Source organism: Camelina sativa, chromosome 1 (genome assembly GCF_030686135.1).
Source record: "Camelina sativa cultivar CO46 ecotype springtype chromosome 1, ASM3068613v1".
NCBI lineage: Eukaryota > Viridiplantae > Streptophyta > Magnoliopsida > Brassicales > Brassicaceae > Camelina > Camelina sativa.
Window position 1 is genome coordinate 7,844,394 of NC_141880.1, and position 25,261 is coordinate 7,869,654.

At 35.2% G+C, this 25,261-nt stretch overlaps 5 protein-coding genes and 2 pseudogenes across 6 annotated transcripts; 1 reads left to right on the top strand and 6 right to left on the bottom strand.

The window, feature by feature from the left end:
- Positions 1–37: 37 nt before the first annotated feature.
- Positions 38–3,322, bottom strand: LOC104783611 (zinc finger CCCH domain-containing protein 38-like). Of its 2 annotated transcripts, none has more exons than XM_087453768.1 (4): positions 2,977–3,322; positions 2,328–2,650; positions 473–2,234; positions 38–372 (listed from the first exon to the last, which is right to left on the bottom strand). In XM_087453768.1, exons 3-4 carry the CDS (start codon positions 1,556–1,558, stop codon positions 343–345), a joined length of 1,116 nt encoding a protein of 371 aa, XP_087309894.1. In that variant the 5' UTR covers positions 1,559–2,234; positions 2,328–2,650; positions 2,977–3,322; the 3' UTR covers positions 38–342. The 2 variants fall into 2 exon arrangements, with proteins under 2 accessions (XP_087309894.1, XP_019082298.2); XM_019226753.2 differs by having other exon boundaries at positions 3,070–3,313.
- A 504-nt stretch (positions 3,323–3,826) lies between these two features.
- Positions 3,827–4,988, bottom strand: LOC104705423 (agamous-like MADS-box protein AGL103; annotated as a pseudogene).
- A 637-nt stretch (positions 4,989–5,625) lies between these two features.
- LOC104783622 (UDP-glucuronate:xylan alpha-glucuronosyltransferase 1) lies at positions 5,626–8,677 on the bottom strand. Its single transcript, XM_010508759.3, has 5 exons — positions 8,398–8,677; positions 8,080–8,316; positions 7,333–7,952; positions 6,469–7,241; positions 5,626–6,067 (listed from the first exon to the last, which is right to left on the bottom strand). The coding sequence occupies exons 1-5, from the start codon at positions 8,472–8,474 to the stop codon at positions 5,792–5,794; spliced, it is 1,983 nt and encodes a 660-aa protein (XP_010507061.2). The 5' UTR covers positions 8,475–8,677; the 3' UTR covers positions 5,626–5,791.
- A 1,985-nt stretch (positions 8,678–10,662) lies between these two features.
- On the bottom strand, positions 10,663–13,308 carry LOC104705430 (uncharacterized). Its single transcript, XM_087453788.1, has 5 exons — positions 12,534–13,308; positions 12,310–12,459; positions 12,085–12,207; positions 11,571–12,007; positions 10,663–11,420 (listed from the first exon to the last, which is right to left on the bottom strand). The coding sequence occupies exons 1-5, from the start codon at positions 13,159–13,161 to the stop codon at positions 10,782–10,784; spliced, it is 1,977 nt and encodes a 658-aa protein (XP_087309914.1). The 5' UTR covers positions 13,162–13,308; the 3' UTR covers positions 10,663–10,781.
- An 893-nt stretch (positions 13,309–14,201) lies between these two features.
- On the top strand, positions 14,202–16,489 carry LOC104783635 (uridylate kinase PUMPKIN, chloroplastic). The gene is made up of 7 exons (XM_087453798.1): positions 14,202–14,552; positions 14,775–14,916; positions 14,988–15,041; positions 15,375–15,466; positions 15,631–15,857; positions 15,953–16,129; positions 16,211–16,489. Exons 1-7 carry the CDS (start codon positions 14,320–14,322, stop codon positions 16,327–16,329), a joined length of 1,044 nt encoding a protein of 347 aa, XP_087309924.1. The 5' UTR covers positions 14,202–14,319; the 3' UTR covers positions 16,330–16,489.
- LOC104783643 (protein MKS1) lies at positions 16,436–17,499 on the bottom strand. Its single transcript, XM_010508774.3, has one exon. The coding sequence runs from the start codon at positions 17,263–17,265 to the stop codon at positions 16,594–16,596; it is 672 nt and encodes a 223-aa protein (XP_010507076.1). The 5' UTR covers positions 17,266–17,499; the 3' UTR covers positions 16,436–16,593.
- Positions 17,500–24,842: 7,343 nt separating this feature from the next.
- On the bottom strand, positions 24,843–25,226 carry LOC109132218 (MATH domain and coiled-coil domain-containing protein At2g42465 pseudogene; annotated as a pseudogene).
- Between the last annotated feature and the right edge of the window lie 35 nt (positions 25,227–25,261).

Genomic DNA, 25,261 nt, shown 5'->3' on the forward strand with positions numbered 1-25,261 from the left:
GTACTTCTATAACTTGTGGTGAGAACAACACAAGAGATGAAGGATCACTGAAATTGGTTCTATATGGTAAAAGACAAACGCAACTTGGTCTATCAGTTTGGACAATATCATTATGTCAAAAAAAGAAGAAGAAAAAAAAAATGATGGGACAAAGTCTCTAGGTAATATCTACAGAACTGAAGTTAATGGGGACAACAAAGCCTCACCTGATCTTCTCATCTTTCTTTAAAGATTAAGCAGGTATTTTATAAAGTTCACAACATTTTCCAATGCAGCTCTTAAAGCTGTATGATGATAGAAAGAATGGAATTGTATTAAGACAATATGGGAGTCAGATTCAATTTAGGTCTTCTTGATTTTGCTGATATATGCCTGGAGTTGAAAACAAAACACACAAAACAATGGCTAGGATTAGGAACATTATGCTTGCAGTTGATTAAGTTTTAAAAAGCATTATTTATGAAGGAGGAACCTGCACGAGCTTGGTAAGTTTTGGTTTCGAAGCAGATAGGTATTGGTCAATCTTCTCTTGTGTTTGAGGAACGTTTCCACTTTGCATTGTAACAGTCACTTTCTCAACTACCTTCTTCACTATGTTTTTGTAAACATCTTTGTCCATCTTACCTTCTTTCCAAGCTGGTTTTAGAAGCTCCTTTACAACCTCAACAAGCGCAAACTTAAACGCCCGCATTTCTTTTGGGTCTTTCCCTTTCTTGTTCTCTTCGTCACTTCCTACACCATCATCATCAACATCTTCATCTACAATATTCTCAGCATCATTGGTGTCTTGTCCAGTTTTCTTACCGTCCTCTTCTTCTTTGCTAGCTTCATCAGTCTTTTTGTTCCCTTTGTCCTCACAACCCTTCGGATTTAGCGTAAGATCCTGAATCCCATTGACATTGCTTACCTGCAATGCAGTTACCGCTGGGACTCCTTCGGCGCCAGTGCTCATTAGCTGATTTGGATTACTACTCGTTACATTACTCTGAGTATGCACAGCGGTGGTAGTGGCCTGGTTTGGTTGAATAGCCATGGAAGATTCTGAATGCGGAGGCATCTGCAATGCCTGCTTAAGCTGTGGAATAGGCTGCCCATTTGCAAGAAACTGCGCTATAGTTGCTGAGATGTTGGTGATCTTATCGAGTTGCTCCTTACTCACTGTATTTTGGACCAAAACAGGTTTCTCTACAGTTGATTGATGATTATTTTGATAAACTTTTCCACTCTCAAGATTGCTCAATTTCGAGCCTACTGAGAGATCTGTAGCAGCAGTAGCTAGCACTTGTTGACTTCCTCCAGGAGTTGGTGAGCTTAGGTACGGCAAGACATTATGATTCTGACTGAAACCTTGAACGGGAGTGACGTTCACTGGGTGACTATGACTCTGATGTGAAGCAGCTATAGGTTTCTCAACCACAGTTTTGTCACCATGTGAAAACATACCATTACTCTGAACTCCAGATTGAGAACTCTGACCAATTATGCCAACACCAACCTCTTCCTTCACAGGGTTCTTTAAAGGTTTAACTCCATAATTCCAATCAGGAGACATCTCCATGTCATCAATCCAGCTACTACCGTTCCCTTTAGATTCAGAAACTCCCTTACTGGCACGAGATACTTCTGTCCCACCTAATCTTGTATTATCCAATCTTTCAACATCATTCCATTTATTATGACCACCACTATGATTGTTACGGTCCTGTCTACAAAAGTTGTTGTCTCGAAGCTGCTTTCTATCAGCACCATCATGAGAAAACCTGCAATACTTGCCATTACGACAGAACCCTGCAGCCAAAAACTTGCAAGGGATATTGTAACTCCTATGGAATTCTCTTCCACCATCACCATCCCATCTTTGAGTTACTTTCTCTCCCGTCTATCCGCTTCTGTGCCGTCTCAATCTTTGGTCTGAGAAGCCATTTCTCGAATAGTCCTCGGGAAACTCAGTGTTATAGTCAGAAGACCTCGAGCGTTTCATCATCGCCTCTCCTCTGAAATCATCGGTGTGATATTTAGATTCCCTTGGCTTTCTAGTATTATCTTCCCAACCATAACCGTTGCTTTGATCAAACTGATGACCACTGCCTCTCTTATGGAATTCCCTTATTGGCGTAGGAGAAACTAGAGTTCTGGTCTTGTGTTGTCTGTCGTAAGATCCTGCATCTCGTCTAGCTCTATAGACTGGGCTTCTGGTACGGCTTCTACTCCTGCTATTACTTCTACTTCCACTCCTGGAAAAAAGAGGCATAAAAGTAAGAACGGAAGAACAGATCAATAAGAATCTCTACCTTTCTAACTTGTTTATAGCAACTCAAACAACTAACCTAGGGAAAAATTGTTGCCTAGTATCATCTTGTTCAGAATAATAAGTGTTATCGTTATTCTGTGAAACTCTGCTTCTAGTCCTAGCTTCACCGGGGTGATGGTCGTCCGACCTCCTGCCAGGTCCATTACTCTCTGCATTGAAACGGACAGGCTCGGACTCTTTGTCACGGTTATTATAAGAAGCAGAGTTTGCATTTAGGCTAGGATGATGATGGTGCGTCTCTTCCATAGAGCCCAACTTTGAAACACGTGTTCTTTCCAAACCACTCATCTTTCTCCAACCCCTAAAGGCTTAAAAACCAGTGTAAGCACCAAACAAAATCTGCAGAGAAGAAGTTCATAATTAAAAATTAGCAAAAGATGTATAAGGATTTAAACCTCTTTAAGTGGATTTGATGTTAATCTATTGAAAGCACCACCCAATTTCTTTGTCACATTACATCATAGTCTACGAGTTTATATAACACACACTCACAGGCCAACAATGTGAAACCATTCATATCAAATAGAATCCACAAAATTTGAAATTAGTACCAGAGATTAACTCGTAATTTATCACAGAACCTTAATTGAGCAAAACAAACTAATGGGAACCCAAAAAAAAAACCTAAAATCAAAATTGGACAACAAGAGAGAAACAGAACTCACTTGAAATCGAAAAGGGCAATTCATCAACAACCAAAAAGAGACAAAACAAAAACCCTAACACCAAAGCTTCTTCACCACCAAATTGACAAATACCGTCTAGTAAAGTAGTAAGTGCAGCTTCTTCTTCTTCTTATTATTCGCTCCTAGGAGAAGAACGACAACGAGTGTTTAACTCTGTTCGAATGTACGAAACAAAGAAGAAGAAGAACGACAACGAGTTTTTTTTTTTTTTTTTTTTTTTATAACTCTGCTGGTTCTTCGAAATTACCAAAACTCTCTCTCAATGTTCTCTGTGTTTTTTTTTCTTTTTTTTTTTTTATTTGGGGAGAAAATCTACAATTCTTTCGCTAATAGGTCCCACGTTTACAAGGTAAGTACTCATCAGTTCAAATCCAACCGTTTATTTATATACTTTTAATCTCATCCGTTTGATAATTTTCCCCAATCAGATATTTTCTACTTTTTTTTTCAATTGTCATCTCATTATATATTTTTTTCCTTTTTTAGTGAAATTGATGATTGGAGAGAGATGTTAAAATTAAAAAGTAAATATTTTCTGATTTGTCTTTTTTTTTTTTGTGACCCTTTTAAAACTTAAGAGCTTGCCTAGGGTATATAATTCTCAGAAATTAGTATAACAAGCAACAAAAATCTCAGAATAGCTAGCAAAATTACACTTTCATATTACACTTTTTAGTGTTAAAAAAAAAACCAGATATAATCCAAAAACACAGAGATAGATATATAATAATGTCTCAAAACTGATAATTGCACTAACCAAAATTAATTATATATGCTTCTTAATTAGTTATGTAAAAGATAATTTAAAACCCAATAATAAAATATGAAGTTATTGGAGAGGTTGTGGGAGGTCATAGGGAGATCTAAAGTTGCTTCCAGGTTGATCCGAGTTGAACGTTCCGTGTTGTTGTTGTGTTTGAAACTGACCAAACTGATGCGAAAGGTCATTAGAGTTGACGCTGTAGTTGTTGTTGTAGTCGTGCATGTTCATGTTCTGCATCCCGTTAGTCACCGTTCCTTGCGCCCCAAGAAACCCGCCCCAAGAAACCCTGAATAGTCTTCCGCATTGAAGTTGTTGCGGCTGTCCTCAAACTCATCGATTCCATCCTCGAGTAAGCTAGAGTAACTTCCCACTCTGGAATTCTGGTCAATCTGTTTTGAGAAACCATTGAAGCTGTTGATGTTGTTGTAGGTTAACATTTTCATGTTTTGGCACCCATTGATCCCAGTTCCTTGTACCCCAAGTGACCCCGAGTAGTTTCCCACATCCTGATTCGGGTGAATCATCAGTTCAGACGGAATCGGAGCCAGAGATTGCCCTTGGTTCAAAGCTGATGCAGAGACTGGGATTTGCGAGACATTCCCGTTCCCATGGTTATACAGAAACATGGAAACATGCTGGTTTGGTTGTTGTTGAAAATATTGATTCATCGTACTAGGCATCATCGGTCCTTGACTAGCCATGTTCAAGTACTGTATCTTCCTCTGTCCCTGACCTTCAACAACAGCGCGAACCCTTTGTTGGATCGATTCTGGTTAGGTTACGTTCCAAGGACTGAACAAGTCCCGAGAGTTGCTCCGCAGAGTAGTTATCAAACCTAGGGTCCCAAACTGGATACTTGACTTTCGCCACACGTCTCACTGGCTTCTCCTTCTTCTGCTTATTCTGCTTCTTCTTGGAATCATCGTTATTGATCTTGTCGAGAAACTCGTAAAGATCAACCCTTCCTTTGCGTCGTTTCCTCTCACTTAATGCGCCGTATCTTAGAGCGAGGGCTGTGACCTTCTCCCTCTCTTTTGGCCATGTTTTCAGCTCTCCATCTGGTCCGTAATAGATGACACAAACATCGATACCACACAGAATTGAAAGCTCGTTAGCTTTCTTAAAGACGGTCTCTCGTCTTTTGATTAAGCTGGTAGCTCTCGCAGAAGAGGAAGCAGAATAAGGTTTCTTGAAAACGGTTTGTTGAATTTGGGGAAACCTCATTGAATTCTTCTTCGTCGATGTTGAAGTCGAAGGACAGCAGGATGAAAAAGAAACCATGGTGATGTTCTCTCTCTCTCTCTCTCTCTCGCTGTATTCTTTGTGAAATTTAATTGAATGAAGAGGTGTTGATCATTGTTTGCGAATATATAAAAATCTTAGTTCAAGAATTTCTATTTCTGGTGTTCCTCTTTCTCTCTCAGTAATTAATGTCGAATCAATAATGATAGCTGTAAAGATTTTATTCCCTTTTTTATATACTTTTTTCACATTGAATTATATTATATGGTAAACGAGAATGTAAATTTACTAATTAGGAAAATTTTGTTTTCTGGTTAAATTTTAAGGAAATCACTAATAAAGATTCTTTTCAAATACGTACATACATACGTAGACAAATACATAATATGCCGCATACATGTAAGCATACGACACAATGATCCGACTAATTAAGCTTTGAAATTATAGAAAGTAGTTTAATTTGTGTTATTCAGCTATAAGTCTATAATCTATCATCTTGTAAAAGTTATTTGAATTTAAGTATTTCCTAACATTTTTGACCAACAAAAAAAGAGTATCTTCTAACATTATTGAATCTATGTATGTATTAAAAATGGCATGTAAATAGACGACTTGTGTTCCGGTTTTTGTAAAACTGCAAACAAAAAAATGTTTTATTCCAATTTAACAAACTATATAGGGTAACAAAAATACAATTGATAATTACCTAAACTCGTAGCAACATTTCAAAAACAAAAAAAAAAAAAACTCATGAAATCCATCAATATGTGTGTACAATATATAATTGCGTCACAAGTTATGGTGGGGAAGTGACGATGATCTCCGGTCGGAGGTGATGGCTGGTGGGGTGGGAACAAAAGACTCGTAGTCGGTCCAATTTGATTCACCCCAATGCCCCAACATACTTTTCCAATTACACAATTTATCAATGCAAATCTTGAATCTTGGATCCTTTACTCTTAGCTTCCAGTGACCGTCGGTATAATTGGCAGCCTCGGCTTGCCGACGATCATATTCCAGCTGTGCCTTTTGCTTGGATCTCAAATGACAGAATTGGTGAAGTTCCTACAAAATATCATTTATTTTAATTATTAAACCATCACAATTTTCAGTATAACTAATATATATATTTTTCTAAAATCATAAAGAAATCAGCCTAAAGTGATTTGTTAATAATGTAAGTTTTTTTTTTTTAGAATAATATGAAATAAAATAAAAATTGAGCTAAATTACAAGCAATATGTGCAAACTAAAACTTGGTGCCTACGCACCTAACTTCCCAAATTATTAACCCGTCAAGATTTTCGTATATTTGGAGATAAATGGTTAATCTTTACTTGGACAGTAAGTAATTTTTAATTTATTTATTTAGATAAAAAATGTTTGAGAGAAAAAAGGTGAAGCGGTCTTTTAATTTACGTTATCTCTTTTGAGTTCAATGAGGATTTTAGGAGGGAGTGAAATACCTGTGGCATGGCGTCGTGGACCATCCACCATTTCCGGTGAGCGATATCAGTAGCAAACTCAACGAATATGTCGGAGTTGAAGTTACAGTCGTAGTCACGGTAACATAACCACGGCTTCATTCCAAGGTAATGAAGAACATATAAGATAGGTGGCTCTGCTCCAAAAAGCTCTGTTTTCTTACGCCTCACGTCATCTTCATCACCAACCCAAAAATGCTTCAAGAAATTCATATGTTTCGGAATCCGATGCCACCATGTGAATACCTCGTTTAAGTAACCTTGATCTCCACCATTGTAAGACTCAATCTCGTTTATATGCTCCATAAGAAGCTCAAACGTACAGTTGCAAGGCTCGATCACCATAACTCCTGAATTAAACAGAGTTCCATTGTTTCCCGTAGCTGAGATCTCAGGCATCGAGAACAAGAAATCGATGTTTCTCAAGATTAATAGATCCGCGTCGATAAAAATGATTTTGTCGTAATCAGTCAGCTGCCATAGCCGGAACTTGCTGTAGTTCCACTCGTTGTAAGCATCTTTCTCTGCTTTAGGGTTTCGAATCCTCTGTATCGTCCGGATTTGCCAGCCTGCAGCTTCGAGTCCACTGCGGTGATAACCGCTGATGTTGTCATCGACGAGGATAACTAGGTCTCTCGTCGAACCTGACTGTCTTATGCTCTGAGCTGCCGCGATTGCACCACAGACGTAAACGTGAGCGGAGTGAAGAATTGTCGCGTAAGCTTCTCTTTTAGGGTTTCCTAAGCTTGGCCTCTCTGTAAAATTCAGGGAGGAAAAAATAATCTGGTTCACTTAGCCGTGATTTTCATATCTAAACAAGTAATTTTGGTATTTATTTTCTTTTACCTTTGATGCCGAGAGGAAGGGAGAGCTCACAAGAACCAACAGGAAGCTGAAGCTTGTCTCTCAAGATATCAAGATCAGTTTTATACAACCAAACATCGCCTCTCCGAGACACGAGATCCTTACACCGAAACAGATTCGGAATCGGGAAACATCTAGAGACAAACAACACGTGTCCCCTGAAAAACCCTTTCGCCGAAGCTGCCACTGTTGCAGCCGCCAGCTGGAGATGCAATCTCCCGACGTCTCTCGACCAATTCCCTTCTTTTCTACAAGGAAGCTTCACGACGATCAGATCGAGTCTTCTTGTAGGTACTTTGATATTCGGGAGATTAGGACAAACAGGGACCTCTGTTTCTTGCTCCTCATCGATCCACTCTGGATAGAGTGCGTCCCAAGTCACGTTCTTGTCTGCGTAGTCTAGATTCAATAAGACAATATTTTCTTCATCCTCATTTTTCTTTCTCTTGGATACTTCTCTCCACCGTTGGATCTCACTCGAATCGAAGTTCAAGACACCGATCGTACGGCCTTCTTCGACGCTATCAAGGGTTTTGGTCACATCGTCCCAGTTTATGTCCAGATCCGAGGCGTAACGTGGATCTTGTCTTCTCCATATCCATCTAATTTAAACATTTTAAGATAATATTGTAAGAGATATATAGACGCAAACGTAAAATTTTGCATTTGAAATTATTTGAGGTCAAGAATGTAAATGTTGGCTATGGAAAGAAAAAGAAAAAGATTTACCGAGAAGAAGAGTGGGAAAGAGAATGATGATAAGCTTCAGGAGAATAGATGATGGAGAAGAGAGTAGCAGAGAGAATGATAAACAAGAGAAGCTTCACGATCTGATACTTGCTGCAACAACAACAACTACTGTTTTTGTCTTGTGTCGGAAAATTTATGATATTAAACGGTTTCACCATATCCGATCTGCCACCGCCTTTACTATTTCTTCGGAACCTCCTCTTGCATATTGCTTCTCTGCTTAGACATATACACAAAACCAAAATTAGATGATTTTGTAATAATAAATTGGAAGGTAGTAATATAATGTACACTTACATGGAAGCGGAGAGACGGCGCCGGGAGTCACCGTCGGTAGCGGTGGTGGCTGCAGCAGCAGCGGGAGAATTTGCCATATAAAACTGATGGATTGAGACAGTAGAATTAGACAAGGAAGACGAGGGAGCAAATATAGGTGAGACATAACGTCTATTTTAATCTTCTTATATCTATCACATTTCTTTTGTTTCTCATTTTTTTTTTTTTTATGAAAATAAGAAAAAATGTATTTTGCACACCCACCTTTTTTTAATAGTGTTATTTTTGATTTTCTCTTTCTAACTTATCGTGATTCTTTTACTTTTAGTTTTACATGATTTTTCATTGTGGATAATATTGAAACACTTTAGTTTAAACTCAGTTTGTGACTTTGATGGACATATGTCCACCAAAATTTGATCATTTCTTTGTAAAGACAACCATAATTTTCGAATATGAAGTTTTTTAAAACGAAAATATATTATTATAATAATTTAAACAAAACAAAAATGCTGAAAAGTTATTAAATACTGCCTCTATCTCATAAAGATTGATGTTTTGGGATATTTTTTTGTTCCACAAAAATTGATGTTTTGTAAATTTCAAAAACTAATCATTGAAAATATTTAAAATTTTGAATTGTTATTCAAGAACTAATCATTAAAAATATTTAAAATTTTGAATTATTATTGGTTTAAAATTATATAATATCTATTTAGTCAAAAGAAAAATATATTTAAACTAAATAATCGTTATTTTTTTAAAATGTGTAAACGGTAAGTAATCATTTTATGAGACAGATGAAATAGTATGTTTTATGTTTTAGTATTTCCGCATATACAGCTGGAAAGAAACAATGATGTACGCATACATCCATGAATACCTATGATTCGTTAACAATTAGTAGGAGTATTATAATTAATCAATAGTATTAAAATAACTTTTTTCTTGATTTGGGTAATTTGGAACATGACCAAATGTCCAAATATATTAATGACATATTTTAATAACAAAGCAACCGTTACTATTTTAACAATTGAAAGTTAATAATATTAAAAAAGAATATATAACGTGTAAAACCTTTGTGGCAAAGTAAGGTGAAGATAAGATAACATAACACACGTAAGCATAGTACATTGATTCATATGCTTCGCTTGCAACTTGCAAGGTTTAGAGGTCCTTTCAAGAACTGCTTCCACCAAACTTTATAGTGTTTTGAATTTGTATTTATTTATTGATTATTCGAAACACACTAGTCTTGATTTTGTGGTTTAACTAACTCAGATTAGTATAGAGATAACAACCACTTAATCAGTGTAACATATTAATTGTATCCTATGATCATATGATCCAGATCAGACATTAAATCACTAATTTTAATCCTAGAAAATATTAAATGTTCATATTTGTTTGTTCTACTTTTATTTCTTTAGACAACAACATTTTATTCTTTTGTAATTCAGAATCAAATAAAGTAAAAGAAAATTGTATACGTGAGGAAATATTATTATGGTTTAATTTAGATGAAACAAAGTTTAGTTATGGTTTGGATGAAGGAAAAAGAAAGGAATTGATCAAACACAAAAAAGAGTATGAGATTAGATGAATTAATTAATTAACTTCTAAGCTTCATTAAGACATGGAAAAACAAAGACAGGTAAGGACATGTGTCAATCAGAGGACTGAGTAGTAGCTAAATTGCACATAGGAGAAGGTGGGGACTAGAAAGATCAGATTTGCTTTTGATAAGAGCCTTACACCCATCGCTACGTATGATTCAAGATATACTATTGAATAACACAATTATTATTGGAAATATCTAGTATATGGATCTTCTGAACATAAAAATCCCAATACTAAACATGAGTTTCTTAATCTGTGTTCGGACCGGCCGTAATAATCTTTACGCGCATACACACACATGTACATACGTTCCAAATTTCTAATGAACATGTGCTTGACAAATGGCATTGTATTGGAAGCAAAGCGAAGCAAAGGTATTTTCGTATCTTGTACATCTTTTCTATCCAAGGACCAACACTTTCACCAAACACTCTTTTCTTGTTGACTATTGTTGGTATAAAAAATTTGAAATATTATAACTAAAAAGTTAACTTAAACATCGGTACAATTGTTTGCAAATAGTTAATTAGCTGAGATGAATTTGACTGCATTATTATTATTTATCAAGAGAGGCCATCATATTTCTTAAACACCAAACCATATTCAATTTATTTTCTTTTTTTTTTGTTGAGGTTCGCTTCGAACTTTTGAAAGCATTGCCTATATAGCAGTCTGTGATATACTAAAAGAAGACCAACTCTCTGATCAAACATCACTGGTGAAGTAGCAGCCGCGGCTATGTTTCACAACATTGGCTAGAGTTATTAACTTGATCATCATCATTAATTTCGAGAGAAAATTTTAAATATCCGCCGAGACTGGCGAGGCTTTTCAAAAACCCTAGGGAAATAAGTCGAGCAGAAGATCTCAAGTAACACCGGGAACTGAAGAACAACGAACATACCCAGCGGAATCACCGCGAGCAACATAAACTGAGCCGAAACCCAAGATTTTTTTTCTCCAACCAGAGTCATGAGCGTCACGACAAAAGTCACCATCATTGTCGCCATCGAGAGAAACAAAGACAAAAGACCAACGATCAGTTTCGTAGGAAGCGATCGAAGAAAATCCTCTTCACGGTAACGAGACTTGAGAATGCCGAGGAACATTAGGAGAGACATGCATGAGGTGAAAAGAGATATAGCATCGGAGCTGATGAAAATCTTGAAAATGTGCTTTCGCATGTAGAGTGGCAAGCCATTGTCTGAGCGGTAACCTCCGGGGACAGTAAACGCCGAGGAAAACATCATTGTGGTGATTAGAGCGGCTACGACTGTGCAAGAAGTCGCTGTGTCTTTCATCCATTTCTCTCCTTGGTCCACAAGATCCTTGTGTTGGTCTGTAAACAGAGCTTTTGGAGTTTTCTTCTGCTTCAAGTTAATCATTTTTCGATGCTTCGGTTGCACTAGCCTCTCCACTTCCTGGTTCCAAGACAGCAATCAAAAAACTCTTAGGATTATGGTCGAAACAGAGTTATAATCCTAGGGTCCTGCATTACATAAACATTAATGCCTAGTTTCTTGTGTAGCAAGAAGTAGTTATATTATACATATAACAATATAATGTATCACCTTAAACCATTGTAGTTCCCTTTGCATCTGAAGAGCTGCACCGGGGATAAGGTTAAGCCGCGAAGCCGGGGCTCGATACGCGGCATGATGAAGCATATTGTTATGGAGTTTGTCCCAAGCCGTAGCGAGGATGTTCTTCTTAGCACCCATATTGTAAATCAGGCTAAAGATCTTTTCTTGTCGCTGGCTTACCGCGTAGAAGAAGAGGTTAAGACCATAATTATCTTTGAGCCATACGATATCAGGATAATGCCTCATTACTTCCTCGATATACTCTACAATACCATTCTCTACCGCCTTAAACAGAGCTTGGTGTAGACCGGTGTTCTTCTGTTGGGTCACGTCAAAGTTAGGTATCTCTTGGCAGATACATTCTAGTATCTCTTTGGCTTGAGCATGTCCTAACTTCAGTTTGTATACCCGTCTTATATGTGGAACTGTCAATTAAAAATCATCTAAGAATTATCACAATCATCGACATGGCTCACTATTTGAGATGAGTTTTACTGCTTACAAAGAACTTTAAGGTGTTTCCACAACTTGTCTTGAATCCAACTATGATCTTCTTCTTTCCTGTATTGATGGTCATGATGATTCAGAACTTCGTGAGGGTTATTAACCTTTTCTATGTGAATACCTGCAACATAAAAAGCATGAACTTCCTTATAAAGTTCTAATAATTAAAAAAAGTTATTTTTAGTCTTCGTCTAATAAGCAAGCATAAGCTAAGTATACTCACAATAATATATCCACCGTTGCCAAAACGCAAGACGGGTACCGCTAAGGAACGCACAAGGTGTTTGAGCAAGCGCGATGATCGCTGTATCATTGTCGCTGTCTCGAGTATAAGCCAGCTTGGGATATCTCTGAATCAGATCCAAAGCAATACCTTCATATATGCGACACATTAGCCATCTTGTGAACATATAATATAGTTGCCAAAAAAAAGTTATATGAACATACCATATAATCCATCGACAATACAATTAGTCACAAGCATCGCTCCGTTCTTGCCATTGTGATCATCTGAACCATCAGGATCAAGATCACTGAGAGGTGTGTGATTGTAAAGATACCGAACAAGATGTTTGTGACCATACAACGAAGCCACCACGATTGGTATATGCTCTTTCTCGTTCCGGACACTAACCAAACTGGGACATTTATTCACCAAACACTCTGCAATCCTCACAATCCCACCGGTCGCAGCATAAGTAAGCGCAGTGTAACCATTATCATTCTTGATCTTCAACACTTGCTCTGGATCATGAATCCGTCTTATGATCTCTTCCACGATCTTGATGTGACCAGACAAAACAGCTTTATGGATCGGTCTGTCTCCGTTAGAGGTTAAGCTTGCGGTTAAAGCCTCAGGATTTCGGTCCAAGAACGCTTTCGTGGCTTCTAAGTTTCCACTGTCTATGTTCTTGAAGAGGACAAGATAGGTCGAGTTTTCTTGTCCTATCTTGTTTTGTGGTAGCTCGGCTGCTTCATCGATCTGCATACTATCTGACCTGAAACTGCTGCGGCCTGTTTCTGATCGTATACTGTCAGCTCTGAAACCTCTGGGATAACCTTTTTCAGTATCCATTTTCCGGTCGGCAAGAAACGTGATTGGTATGTGTTTGTCTGAGTGTAATATTGTTCTTTTTTATAATTTGTTATAAAGCAAACAGAGCTTTCCGTTATTCGAACAGAGAGAGACATGAGTAAAGTGTTAAAAGAGAGTGGTGGCTTCTCTTTGAAGGAAGGTTTTTTAAAGGACAAAAGGAAAGAGAGAAAGGATTCAAGGAATTAACATTCCCATTAACATTATACTGTGTAATATGAACAATCCTTGACCATTCGTAGGATTCAAGGAATTAACATTCCCATTAACATTATACTGTGTAATATGAACAATCCTTGACCATTCGTACCAAGAACTATTTTCAAGATTTAGATTCATCTTCTTTTTTCTTCTTTCTATATTTGTGTTTGTTACCTTTTATAGGGAATATTTAAAAGATTTAGCTTTTTTTTTTTTTTTTTTGGTTTAAAGATTTGAGCTTTGGTGTTAAACAATTTTACGTCGTTGCAAAGTAACGAATTTAATTTCACCCTTCTAACAATGTTCATTGTAAGTAAAATTCAAATATACTTGAACTTGGTAAGAAAACTCATATTTTTTACAACAAGTCATTGAAAAAAAAAAAAAAAATGAAGATAGGAGTGCTTTGTGGTTCTTCACTTCTCTTGTAGGATGTAAATGTTTCAAACCTATATATTAATCAATAAAAATAAATACATATAAAATAGTGTGATTATTTAAATATAAGAAAATATCTGTAATCTATTTTGTAGCTACATTTGTTAAATTAAATGTAGTGCCCCAAAAATGGTGTTCTTTATTTAATTTGATTAATTATATATATTTTCTAATATTAATTATTTAAATCATATATTAAAATCTTTTTTTTTTGGGCAACCATCCATATTAAAATCTAAAGACAACATTTTGACATATATCAAAATCTTATAAAATATATAAATTAATGAAACTTGTTCGATTTTGTATGATAAGATAAACATTAAATATAGTGAATTATTTGGGGAAAGTTTTAAATATATAACGGCAAAGATTAATGAGTAAAATTACAATCGAACCAGACCTTATCTTCCCAAAAAAACTCAAACCCCTTTTTTTTGTGCCGGCGACGCTTCTCTACTGAATTATTTCAGTAAGATCTCTCAATTCTTCTCTCCGGCAATGGCGATTCCGTTGCCTCTCACCTCTTACTCTCCAATCTCAGCTTCTTCGTCTTCGTCTTCCTCTTCTTCTATTTCCCGAACCTCTTTCGTCCCTCTCACTCCTCGCCATCGTAGTTTCTTCTCCGCACAGAATTGTAGTAGGCGTGTACTTCTCAGCTGCTCTTCTTCTTTGTCCTCAGACAACGGTTCAGCGTCAGATTCCATGAACGGGAACGGGAACGGGAACGGAAGGTATGATCTTCAATTCTCAATCTTTAGGCCCATAAGATGTTTGTGAAAATTCGTCAATGAAGACACTTTTTGGGTTTAGGGTTTAAGACTTCATTCAAAATAGACTTTAAATCTGAATTTTAATTGTTTTGGTTGAAGTAAATCTAAACCCATTCATGAAGTTTGGAACTTTTGGCTGATTTTGTTTTAAAGCTCTGTTGCCGTCATCTGTAAATTTTTCAGTAGCTTAAATGGGCAATCATCTTTTCCACGAATGCCTTCCTTTGATGGAACATCTAAACCACCACTTAAATGGAGAAGGGTTTTACTCAAAGTCAGTGGAGAAGCTCTTGCTGGAGACGAGGAGCAGAATATAGATCCTAAGGTTTTTGTTTTTGCTTTTCTTTGTTCTCTGTTTCCTACTACAGACGTCTCATCTGTTTTCCCATTAATTAGGTTACTATGGCGATTGCAAGGGAAGTTGCAGCAGTAACTCGACTTGGTATTGAGGTAATTCTGGAAACACTTTATTCAAACATTTTTGTTCTAGTTGTAATTGTGTTTACTGTGACACTTAGTGGTTAGGTATTACGCTTTGTGCTCTTTCCTAGACATGTTGATTGATAATAAAATATGGTACCCTAAGCATTTGATGATTGCCTATAGAGTAGTAAGAAACTATGTGGAAAATCATTTAGTTTAAACTTACAAGAAACGGATGCTTAAGTCATGGGGTGGAGATTTATGGGAGTCTACATGTAATAGATGATGGGTCTGGGTCATTGAGCATGCCCATTGCAATGTTTTGTGTGCTCTGTCTTGATCTTACAACCTTTACAATAGGTTGCTATTGTTGTTGGAGGAGGAAATATCTTTCGTGGATCCACCTGGGCTGGGTGCAGTGGCCTTGATCGCTCCTCTGCTGATTATATCGGGTAATTATATCCACTCATGACTCTAGTCCACACAAATTTGTTTTTCTGAACTTTACTCCTTCTGTATGGACTTATCTTGTTCCCTTTGCGCCAATAAGACCTTGAAATTTCGTCTATTGGAGTTTTTTTTTGTTGTCTCATTGGTTCGTCTGAAAATTTGACAGAATGCTGGCAACTGTGATGAATGCAATATTTCTTCAAGCGACAATGGAGAGTATCGGCATCCCAACCCGTGTCCAAACCGCTTTCCGCATGTCGGAAGTAGCAGAGCCTTACATAAGAAGACGAGCAATCAGACATCTAGAAAAAGGCAGGGTTGTTATATTTGCAGCTGGAACAGGCAATCCGTTTTTCACCACCGATACTGCAGCAGCTCTTCGATGTGCTGAAAGTAAGTCGGAGGTGGTTTCTGTTTCAAGTTTTCTCCAATGATTCATTTATCATTAGCATCGTTAAAAAAACAAAACTTATCGCATTTGGACACAGTTAACGCAGAAGTAGTGCTAAAAGCAACAAATGTTGATGGAGTGTTCGACGATGATCCTAAACGAAACCCAAACGCTCGCCTCCTCGAATCACTAACTTACCAAGAAGTAACCTCAAAGGACCTCTCGGTGATGGATATGACTGCTATCACTCTTTGCCAAGAAAACAACATCCCAGGTCTGTATTTAAAAACACTCTCTCAAACCTTAACATGATCATCAACAAGAACGCTTACTTGGTCTGTGTTGATGTTGGCAGTTGTGGTATTCAATCTATCGGAACCTGGAAACATCGCCAAAGCAATCAAAGGAGAGAGAGTCGGTACATTGATAGGAGGAACCTGGAACTCTGTTGTTACAACAACTACTACATCATGAATCCCTCTTTCTCAAAACACAAAACTTAACAGAGTATCTTAGGTCAGGAGAATCTTGTCACTCCTATATATATATATATATATATATATATAGTTTGCAGACAACGTTTAGGAATCTGTCTGAAATTTTTGAAAGTTAAATTTAGTTTTTTTTACATGAAGCTCATTTTTAAACCCTTTGGGTTATTACAACATTGGATATGTTAAAGATACAATACAAAATAAATAACAGAGAAGCAAAACACATAAATATTAAATATAATCGTTACTGAAGATCCCATAAATGACTACTACTACTAAAGACATCAGCAAAAGTTGGAGAAGCAACCAAACTAGTATAACCAGGACTAAACGTTAGAAACGGGCTCATCAATCCCGCCGGCGAAAACCATCCCGGCGGTATAGCCGGCGAGAACATTCCACCTTGAGAGAAAATCCCGGCAGAAGCTGTCGGCAACATGGCCGGAGACGGGGAGAGTATCCCCGGAGCATAACCACCAAACTCAGCTGCTTCTTCCATGGCCGTGGGGATTTCATCATCTCTAGCCACCACCACCGGAGGTTCTTTACCTCCTCTCGGGCTAGCATTTTCCGTCGACGCAAGTCTCGCCGCCGGTGAAACGTTACCACCGCCGCCAGATTCGAGGAAAACTTCAGAGGAGATACCCGTGAGACGCTGGACTACGTTCATGAACTCGGACGCGGTGGCGTGTACGACCTTGGGGGAAACGGCGTAGATGACCACCGGCTCTCTAGGAACATAAGGCTGCTGGGGTTGGTCACGGTTCTGAGGCGGCGCAGGGTGTTTAGGTGGTTTCTTGATGATTTTGTGTGAGTCTTTGTGGACGCTGAGAGGTGAAGGACGAGGACCACAGATCTGAAGCTGCCGTTTCTGGTTCTGTTGATCGCCGCCGGCGAAATACTCCGACGGATCCATTAAAAAAATTTGGGGGATTTATTAAAGTTCTCACTTCTTCTTCTTCTTCTTCTCAGAATTGAGTTTTGTTTGATCTTCTCTGTTTTGTTTGGTTTGGGAATTAAATTGTCCGGCGACTGAGTAAGTTGACCAAAAAAACAGAACAGAAGGATTAGTTTGACTTTATAAAAATGTTGACTTTTTGTGTGTCCAACCAAAGCTGTACAGCACATTCCTCATTGAGGAAACCTCCCCATTCTTGGAAAATTAGTAGGAAAGATCTTACTTTATTTATCAAGGAACCAAGGCACACAATTTTAATAATGTCTTCAATGATTACCTCTCTCTCAGACTCTGCCATACATACAATTAACGCATACTATTATTGGGCCGTGAAACTTCAGTTTAATTAATTTTAATTTACATGTTCTAGAAGAATCGAAGTTACAAAATATGCGGTATCGATCAATCCTTACTTTCTAAGCTATTGATTGTCTGCTACTGCATGCATAGAACAGAAGTAACAAACCTAACAAGACCTACAATGAGTTGTCGAAGAAAAATATTCAATTGAATTATTTTTTTTCAAACATTTTTAATATAATTCTGTTTCATTTCAATTAGACAAACAATATTAAATCACATAAAAGCTCAAACATATTGTGATTGGTTTGAACCACTCATTGGATTTCGATAAACCTTTCGTTTCAATAATTAATAATGTGCTACTTTTGGTTTTATTGTTCTATGTTTTTTTTTTCAATGTTTTTAGTTTTGTTCTATTAATTTGACTCTGTTCTGTGAAAGATTCGTCAGTGTATTATCTTGATATTAAATCTTGATATTCGATTGAGCTTGGAAGTCCGGATGAAACACGCTTTTATTTGTTTATGCAAAGCCCACATACGGAATCTAGTTTGGCCCAATCAAACAGTTGATCACTTCAATTTCGTCCAATACAAAAAAACTCTCTCTAACAATAATTTCATAGATTCCGAAGAATGTAACAATGTATAGGAAAACATTTATATGTTATCATCATTTTAATGTTACGTTGTAAACAAGATCTTAAGAAGTACGGACTACGGAGTACCAACAACAAAAGACTAGCTATATAGGCTTTTGAAGTCTATATAAAAATTAGCAGACTTTTTACATGTTATCAAATTTAGTATACTAAATATGGGTATGCTAAATTGTATGGTAAAATAATTATGTAATACAGTAAAACCTCTATAAATTAATACTCTATAAATTAATTAACACTATAAATTAATAAATTTTGTTAGTCCCAAGTCGGGCCAATGTAAAAAATAACAAAATTTGATAAGATTATAAGATAATAATTTTTTTAAAATCTCCATGTAAAATATAGTCCCAATAATATTATAAATTAATAATCATGTAAATTTACATATATATAATGTATGTTTCTCCTAAAGCTCATATCTATAAAACAATTGTTATGTTGTATTTTCAAACTATAATGATATACAATATTCTGTAACATGCCAAAAAATAGCTAATTTTTGGAAATTTTCAATTTCTAAATATTCATCATTTACATTTTGATATTTTGATTGACTATTAAAATACAAAAATTGATATTATTATTCATAAATTTGAATTTATGTATGTCATGTGTATAAGTGAATTTGTCTATTGTATTTGTAATTTATCGTTAATAATGTTTTCTATATATTACAAATTCAATTCCAATACCATAAAATTTACAAAAACCGAAAGTAAAATTATATTTTGCTAACATTGTCTCAATTCATAATTTTAAATATTCAAACTATTAAAATATATCTATAAATTAGTAATTATTAATTTACACTATATAATAATAATTATTAATTTATAGATAAATTAATATCATTGTAAATTAATAAAATGTCTTGGTCCCAACATTATTAATTTATAGAGGTTTTACTGTATCTGTTTCAAGTTAATAGAGTAAATTATGACATTAAAATAATGACGTTAAGTTTGCATAAATATGTTAACCACAAACTAAATATAAATTTGCCTAATACGCTTTTAAAATCTGCTTAAGAATTGTATACTTTACGATTTACATGCCATTTTTATCTTTAATATACTGAAAACATTATTTTTAATTATTTGGGTTTACAAGATGTGTAAGCTGACTATTCTTTTTAGAGGCACTTAAAAAAAAAATTGATTTTTAATTTTTAAGATTATGGTTTGACATCAACGTTATTTGGCGTTGCAGTTTGGTGGGGTTAGAAATGGGGTTGTGGGAATATCTTTGGTAGTACAGGCAAGTGTCGGGATAGAGTTAAGTTTATAAAGGACTTGGCCAAGGAGATTGGTAGTGTGAACAGAGAGATGAGAAGCCTTGGACATGTTCTTACGCGTGTTGATCAGATGATTGCTTGGACTGCACCTTCGAATGGTTGGATGAAGATGAATACAGATGGTGCATCGCATGGAAATCCGGGCACAGCAACGGCAGGTGGTGTACTACGGGATAGCTCAGGAGTGTGGGTGAGTGGTTTCTCTCTGAGAATAGGGATCTGTTCGGCTCATTTGGCCGAGTTGTGGGGTGCTTATTATGGCCTCGTATTGCTTGGGAGAAGCAAGTGGCAAGGCTCGTATTGCTTATTATGGACAGAGTTAAGTTTTCTCGAGATAGGGGTTAGCGAGGCTCATCCTTTGTCTTTCCTGGTACTGTTATGCCATGGCTTCATATCTAGGGACTGGTGCGTCCGTATTTTACACACGTATAGAGAGGCAAATCGTCTGACTGTTTTGGCAAACTATTCTTTCTCGCTTGAGTTAGGTTTTCATGATTTTGATGTTATTTCTAGTTGTCTTATTTCTTTATTGTCTAAGGATACTCACAGTTCTGCTACCGTTCGTAACGTTGTTGTTTAAGATTTTTCTTTTAATAAATTAAAGGAGGCATTGTCTCTCTTTTCACACCAAAGAAAAGATCATGGTTTGACATTATATTGTCAAATTAAAATGTCTATTATAATATTTTTTTTTATTTAGAAGTGGATAGAAAGACCAGTGGATACACTTGGTTTCTTGTCCTTAGTTCTTCTCGAACTGAGATACGAGCTAGATAGATACAAGTATTTCGTCGAGCTATCTACACCCACGGCAGTATGCAAGAAAAAAAAAGATTGGTAAAATATGATCCTTTAAGTCTCTCGATATCTTTTTTCAAACATCACTGTGCTAACAGAAAAGTTACTTATTTTCAAACTTTGATATCTCTCATCCATAATAAACAAATAAAAACGACTACTGCCACAATTAACTCCTAAGGATTTATTTAAGTTTTGAGCTTTTTTTTCTTCCAAAGAATTGGTGTTTTTTATAAAGCTTTTCCAAATAATTTAGTCTTATTGATTATGGTAAATTAATATTAATCTATCCACGTAAAACAGGAAATTTGTAGTAACATGGGTTAGTTATATTAAAAGACGTACTGAGTATTTTCCACCAACGCGTCGGGTCGAAACCTCTTTTGCCACTTGCCAGTGGCCCGATAGTCCGTCCTCTAGGAAGCACTTGATCCCCTATTCAAGGAATTTTAATTGTTCCTCAATTATTTACTAAGCTCACCAAATTATCTGGACATGTCACAAATCAGTGCCTATAATTTGTTAATATCTGTATACTAGATTAGGATCCACACTAAACCGCGGAGCAAAATTATTTATAATTAAAATATTTAATTATAAGTTGTATTTCTTAGTTAAATATGTTATAATTATATTATAATTGTTAAATAAACCATATAATACCGCAATATAATTTATTTTTTTACATAATATTTATTTAATCAATTTAATTAGATATGTCTATTCTCTGATACTGACAATGTTAACAAAATAATGAAATGATGTTTTACCCCTGTAACACCGCGAATTAATAATATTTTTTAGTTTATATAAATATCGATAAAACTCGTCCCGCTATATAATTTCGTCCCGAGATATTTTAACTCACACTATATCATTTTAATTTTCAATATTTATTGTGTACATACGGTATAATATTTATCATATTTAACTTTTTAAAAGTTTTAAATATTTTTCATATTTAACCTTTTAAAAATCTTTAAAATAAAGAACTGGAATAAATCAAATAAAAGTTTTTAAAGTTGGAATGTCTGATAAATCAAGCTTTCTACTCATTTGTATTCAGAATCATTTTGGTCTCTTTTATAGTATGACTCTGAACCATTGTCCATTTTTGTTGGACGATGTGGGATATTGTACCCGTATTTTTTTATTCATCTATTAAGTAATATATGTCCGTTTTTAAATTTTATATTGCATTATATGCAGAAAAAATCACAATTTTTATTAACTAAATGTATTATAGAATAATTCAAGATAATTTAAACATAAATGCAAATAAAAAATGGATTTGTAACAAAAGACAGATCATCAAAAGCTTTTTTCTACATGAAAAGCAAAGGAAGGTAACAAAAGAAATGGAAGAAATGGATTTGATTATAGAAATATTATACCTCTTAAATGAGCTCCATACACTCTCAGCATCCTTAAGCTCTTACCTAAAGGAAATAACAAAAAAAAAAGATTGAAAATCAGTGCAATGTTTGAACAAAAAAAAAAGAGAGAGAGAGGGTTTTTACTCATGGTGATTGAAGCCAAAAGAGAGAGAGATGAGCGATCGATCGATGAGCAAAATGTTTTAATGAATGATGTAGTCTATAGTACTGTCTTTTGATACATGAGGTGAGTGTGTGTCCTCAAATCGGATCCCCTCAAATACGTGTGCATGTCACGTGACAACTATTTGAAAAAAGAAAATCAAGAGCACATTAACGACTTAATGATGCCAATCCATAAAACTAAAATTTTATACTAGTATATAATTCGTTGCTATACACTTTTAACTACCATAAAATGGTATTTATTTACTTATGTAATACAAAAATCTTCTCCATGTAGCATATATATCCATGTTGATTACCAAAAAAAAACTTGATTTACCTCTCCTGCTGCTTTTCTATAACTCTAAACTTATACTAAATAATTAGAATAATTAGTTCCTTATTGTTTCTTAATTAATGCATTTAAAATAAGCTAAAACACGACTCTGTGCAAGATTTAATTGATTGATTTGTTATTTGCCTGTAAAAGAAAGAAGTCGGAGAAAGAAAACATTCTCAAGTTGGAAAAAAACGTGTCAAAGTGGTCCAACATATAATATACGACCCTCTCTCTCACAGTGGCAAAACGGCGGTGGACTATCGTACTACACTAGCTCTCATTTATTTTTGTTTTCGTGCTTCTTTTTGCATGAGTAACTTACGTTTTTGTCCTCTACTTTTATTTCCTAAAAATTGATGTTTTGAAATAGTTTTTTAATTCACAAAAATTAATATTTTATAAACTTTAAGAAATAATCATTGAAAATATTTAAAATTTTAAATTATTGTTGATTTAAAATTAAATAATATCTTCCTTTATTAATTAAAAAACTTTGATAGACTTGGAGGAGAGTGATGGGACTCTCTCTCTACGTGTCCGCGAGGGGTAAGCAATGCGAGCACAAATGAACATGGTAATAATGTGCGTGTGATATGGGAACTTGATGAGGGAGAAAGAATACTTGTTTTTTTTGGGTGTTATCTTAATCATTATTAATCAACAAATTAAATCAGTTAAAAATGAATTAGGATGTTTTCAAACTATTGAATTTAAAGTAAAGCAACAAAACTTTTATACTAACAAAGTAATGGAACTATAAGAGGAAAATAAAGATGGATAAATAATTAAATTGTATGTGACATCATCATATTATCTGATTTTTAAAAACAAAAGAAATTGACTGATTTAATCATTAAACAGATCGCAACAGTATCACGTGATATCCCATGATCCACCCACAAAAAATACTCTTGCGAACCATTTTAGACTAGTCATATGATATCCCTATCTCTGATCTCTCTGTATTGGCGTTTTTCTCTCAAATATCATGTGTGTCTTGTAAATGCATTAATCCCACTAATTTGTCAAAATAAATAATAATAATTCAGTTTCAATGAACTCAATTTTTTAAAATCTAATGGAGGAATTTGACTAGGCCTGGACATTCGGTTAACCATTCGGTTTCGGTTCGGTTGTATTCGGTTTCGGTTATTTTGGATATAGTAATATAGTAACCATTTGGATATTTATGAAATTTCGGTTTAGTTCGGTTCGGTTTCTTTCGGTTCGGTTTCGGTTTGGTTATTTAAATAAATAACCATAACTAACATAAATTATATTAACATTAACCAAATAAACCAAATATAACCAAAACTAACCGAATATAACCAAAATTAACCAAATATACAATAACAAAAATACAAAAAAGGGAAAAATATTGATTCAATTTTACAAAATAGTATTTAACTTTGTAAATTCAAAATAATAACATTTACATATATTGATTATTTAAAATATTTAATTGTTTTGAATCTAGAAATAATTTATATTTTAAGTTTATTTTATAGTTTTGCATAATATTAAGTATATAATATTTGATATCTTCTAGGTTTTCGGATATTTCGGTTAACCATTTAATTGTCGGTTCGGTTCGGTTCGGTTTCGGTTAGTTTGGATATAGATTTTTACTAACCATTCGGGTATTTGAAGAATTTCGGTTCGGTTCGGTTTAGTTTTTTTCGGTTCGGTTTCGGTCGGTTATTTGGTTATCGGTTATTTTGTCCAGCCCTAAATTTGACCTTAACTCCACTAACCAAATATAACACATATAATGATCAAAAAGAAAGTAACCATAAATAAAAATTTGGGTTAGAGAATTTTGATGTACACCAAGAGAGTGGCAAACGATTGTTCTCAATGATAATTATTTTTGCAACTGTAGAGGCGTAAATTTGTTCATCTCTATTTTCCAACGAGAAAGGTATCAAAAGTCTCACAAAATCACTTTTAGTACTTGGAAAGAAAAGAAAAAAAGAAAAAAGTTGTTTAGTTTTCCATTAATAACGATAGACGACTTATAGTTTTTCTAAATCTCTGGTTGGAGAATAACAAGAGCTTGTATAATATTTTGAATGACTTAAAAGCAAATTCCGGTTCCAGTAATATAGGATTTTGAAAGATATTTGACTAGCTAACAAGTGATTTCAGAAAAGGAAAAAAAAAAGAACAAAATACTAAGTCCAATATTTTTGCTTAAGTGAAGAGTTGTTAGAGTTGAAGTTGTTAGAGTCTAAGAAGACTGAATCAATTAAGGATTTGGAGTTCCAATATGTGTATGATAGCTACTAGTGTGGCTGATGTAAGCGTTACATGCTAGAACTAGGAGTAACGTTTCTAAGTGCAAGGGTGTGCGAAGTGTGTGTTGTGTTGTAAGAAACTATCCAAACAACAAAACAATGTAGTCTTTTAAAGAGAAAACGTGTTATTGTGTTTCTCTCCAAACAAGAAGTAAAACTGAGTGCAACAATTAAGAGAGACGTAAAGAATGAGAGAACAACGTCTGAGAGTGAAACAAATGTTAAAGAGTGAGAATGTCAACAGTTTTCTATGCCAAATCCAAGAGAAATATATGTGAACGAAAAATGATTTTTAGCATCAAATAATGTCGGAAAAAGACAAAAATTTAGAAGCAGCAGCAGCAGATTTAGCCTTCTCAGTTTCCAGTTCAACTATGATATCCGACAAAGTCAGCTGCGCACTCTTGACCCGTTCCTCCAATTTTTGGACTCGGAGATCATCAGCAATTTCTTTCTTCCTCAACAAGGAAACCTCCTCAAGCTTTGTCTTTAACCAATCCAGCTTAAAACCCGCTTCTGTTAGCTCTCTCAAATCGCTGTCAATGCTGCTTAGCTCAGTCTCAGAAAAGCTCTTAGGAGACCTGCACAATGTCTCGATGAGGCTGATGATAGTATTCATGTATGCTGTTTTTAGACCTTTGCAATTTAGTTTGAAATCAATTGCAATGTCTGGGTGTTTCATGAATAGCCGGCTAAGGAAAAACCTGCCAACAAAAA

Coding starts and splice junctions, on each gene's coding strand:
- LOC104705430 (XM_087453788.1), bottom strand. CDS start 13,161: ATGGATACTGAAAAAGGTTATCCCAGAGGTTTCAGAGCTGACAGTATA. Junction 12,460..12,533: donor TATTGTCGATGGATTATATG/GTATGTTCATAT, acceptor GCATATATGAAG/GTATTGCTTTGGATCTGATT. Junction 11,421..11,570: donor GGGAACTACAATGGTTTAAG/GTGATACATTAT, acceptor TCTTGGAACCAG/GAAGTGGAGAGGCTAGTGCA.
- LOC104783643 (XM_010508774.3), bottom strand. CDS start 17,265: ATGGATCCGTCGGAGTATTTCGCCGGCGGCGATCAACAGAACCAGAAA.
- LOC104783611 (XM_087453768.1), bottom strand. CDS start 1,558: ATGGAGATGTCTCCTGATTGGAATTATGGAGTTAAACCTTTAAAGAAC. Junction 373..472: donor AACTTACCAAGCTCGTGCAG/GTTCCTCCTTCA, acceptor TTTCAACTCCAG/GCATATATCAGCAAAATCAA.
- LOC104783622 (XM_010508759.3), bottom strand. CDS start 8,474: ATGGCAAATTCTCCCGCTGCTGCTGCAGCCACCACCGCTACCGACGGT. Junction 8,317..8,397: donor CGCCGTCTCTCCGCTTCCAT/GTAAGTGTACAT, acceptor ATGTCTAAGCAG/AGAAGCAATATGCAAGAGGA. Junction 6,068..6,468: donor TCCACGACGCCATGCCACAG/GTATTTCACTCC, acceptor GATATTTTGTAG/GAACTTCACCAATTCTGTCA.
- LOC104783635 (XM_087453798.1), top strand. CDS start 14,320: ATGGCGATTCCGTTGCCTCTCACCTCTTACTCTCCAATCTCAGCTTCT. Junction 14,553..14,774: donor AACGGGAACGGGAACGGAAG/GTATGATCTTCA, acceptor TAAATTTTTCAG/TAGCTTAAATGGGCAATCAT. Junction 15,042..15,374: donor TAACTCGACTTGGTATTGAG/GTAATTCTGGAA, acceptor CCTTTACAATAG/GTTGCTATTGTTGTTGGAGG.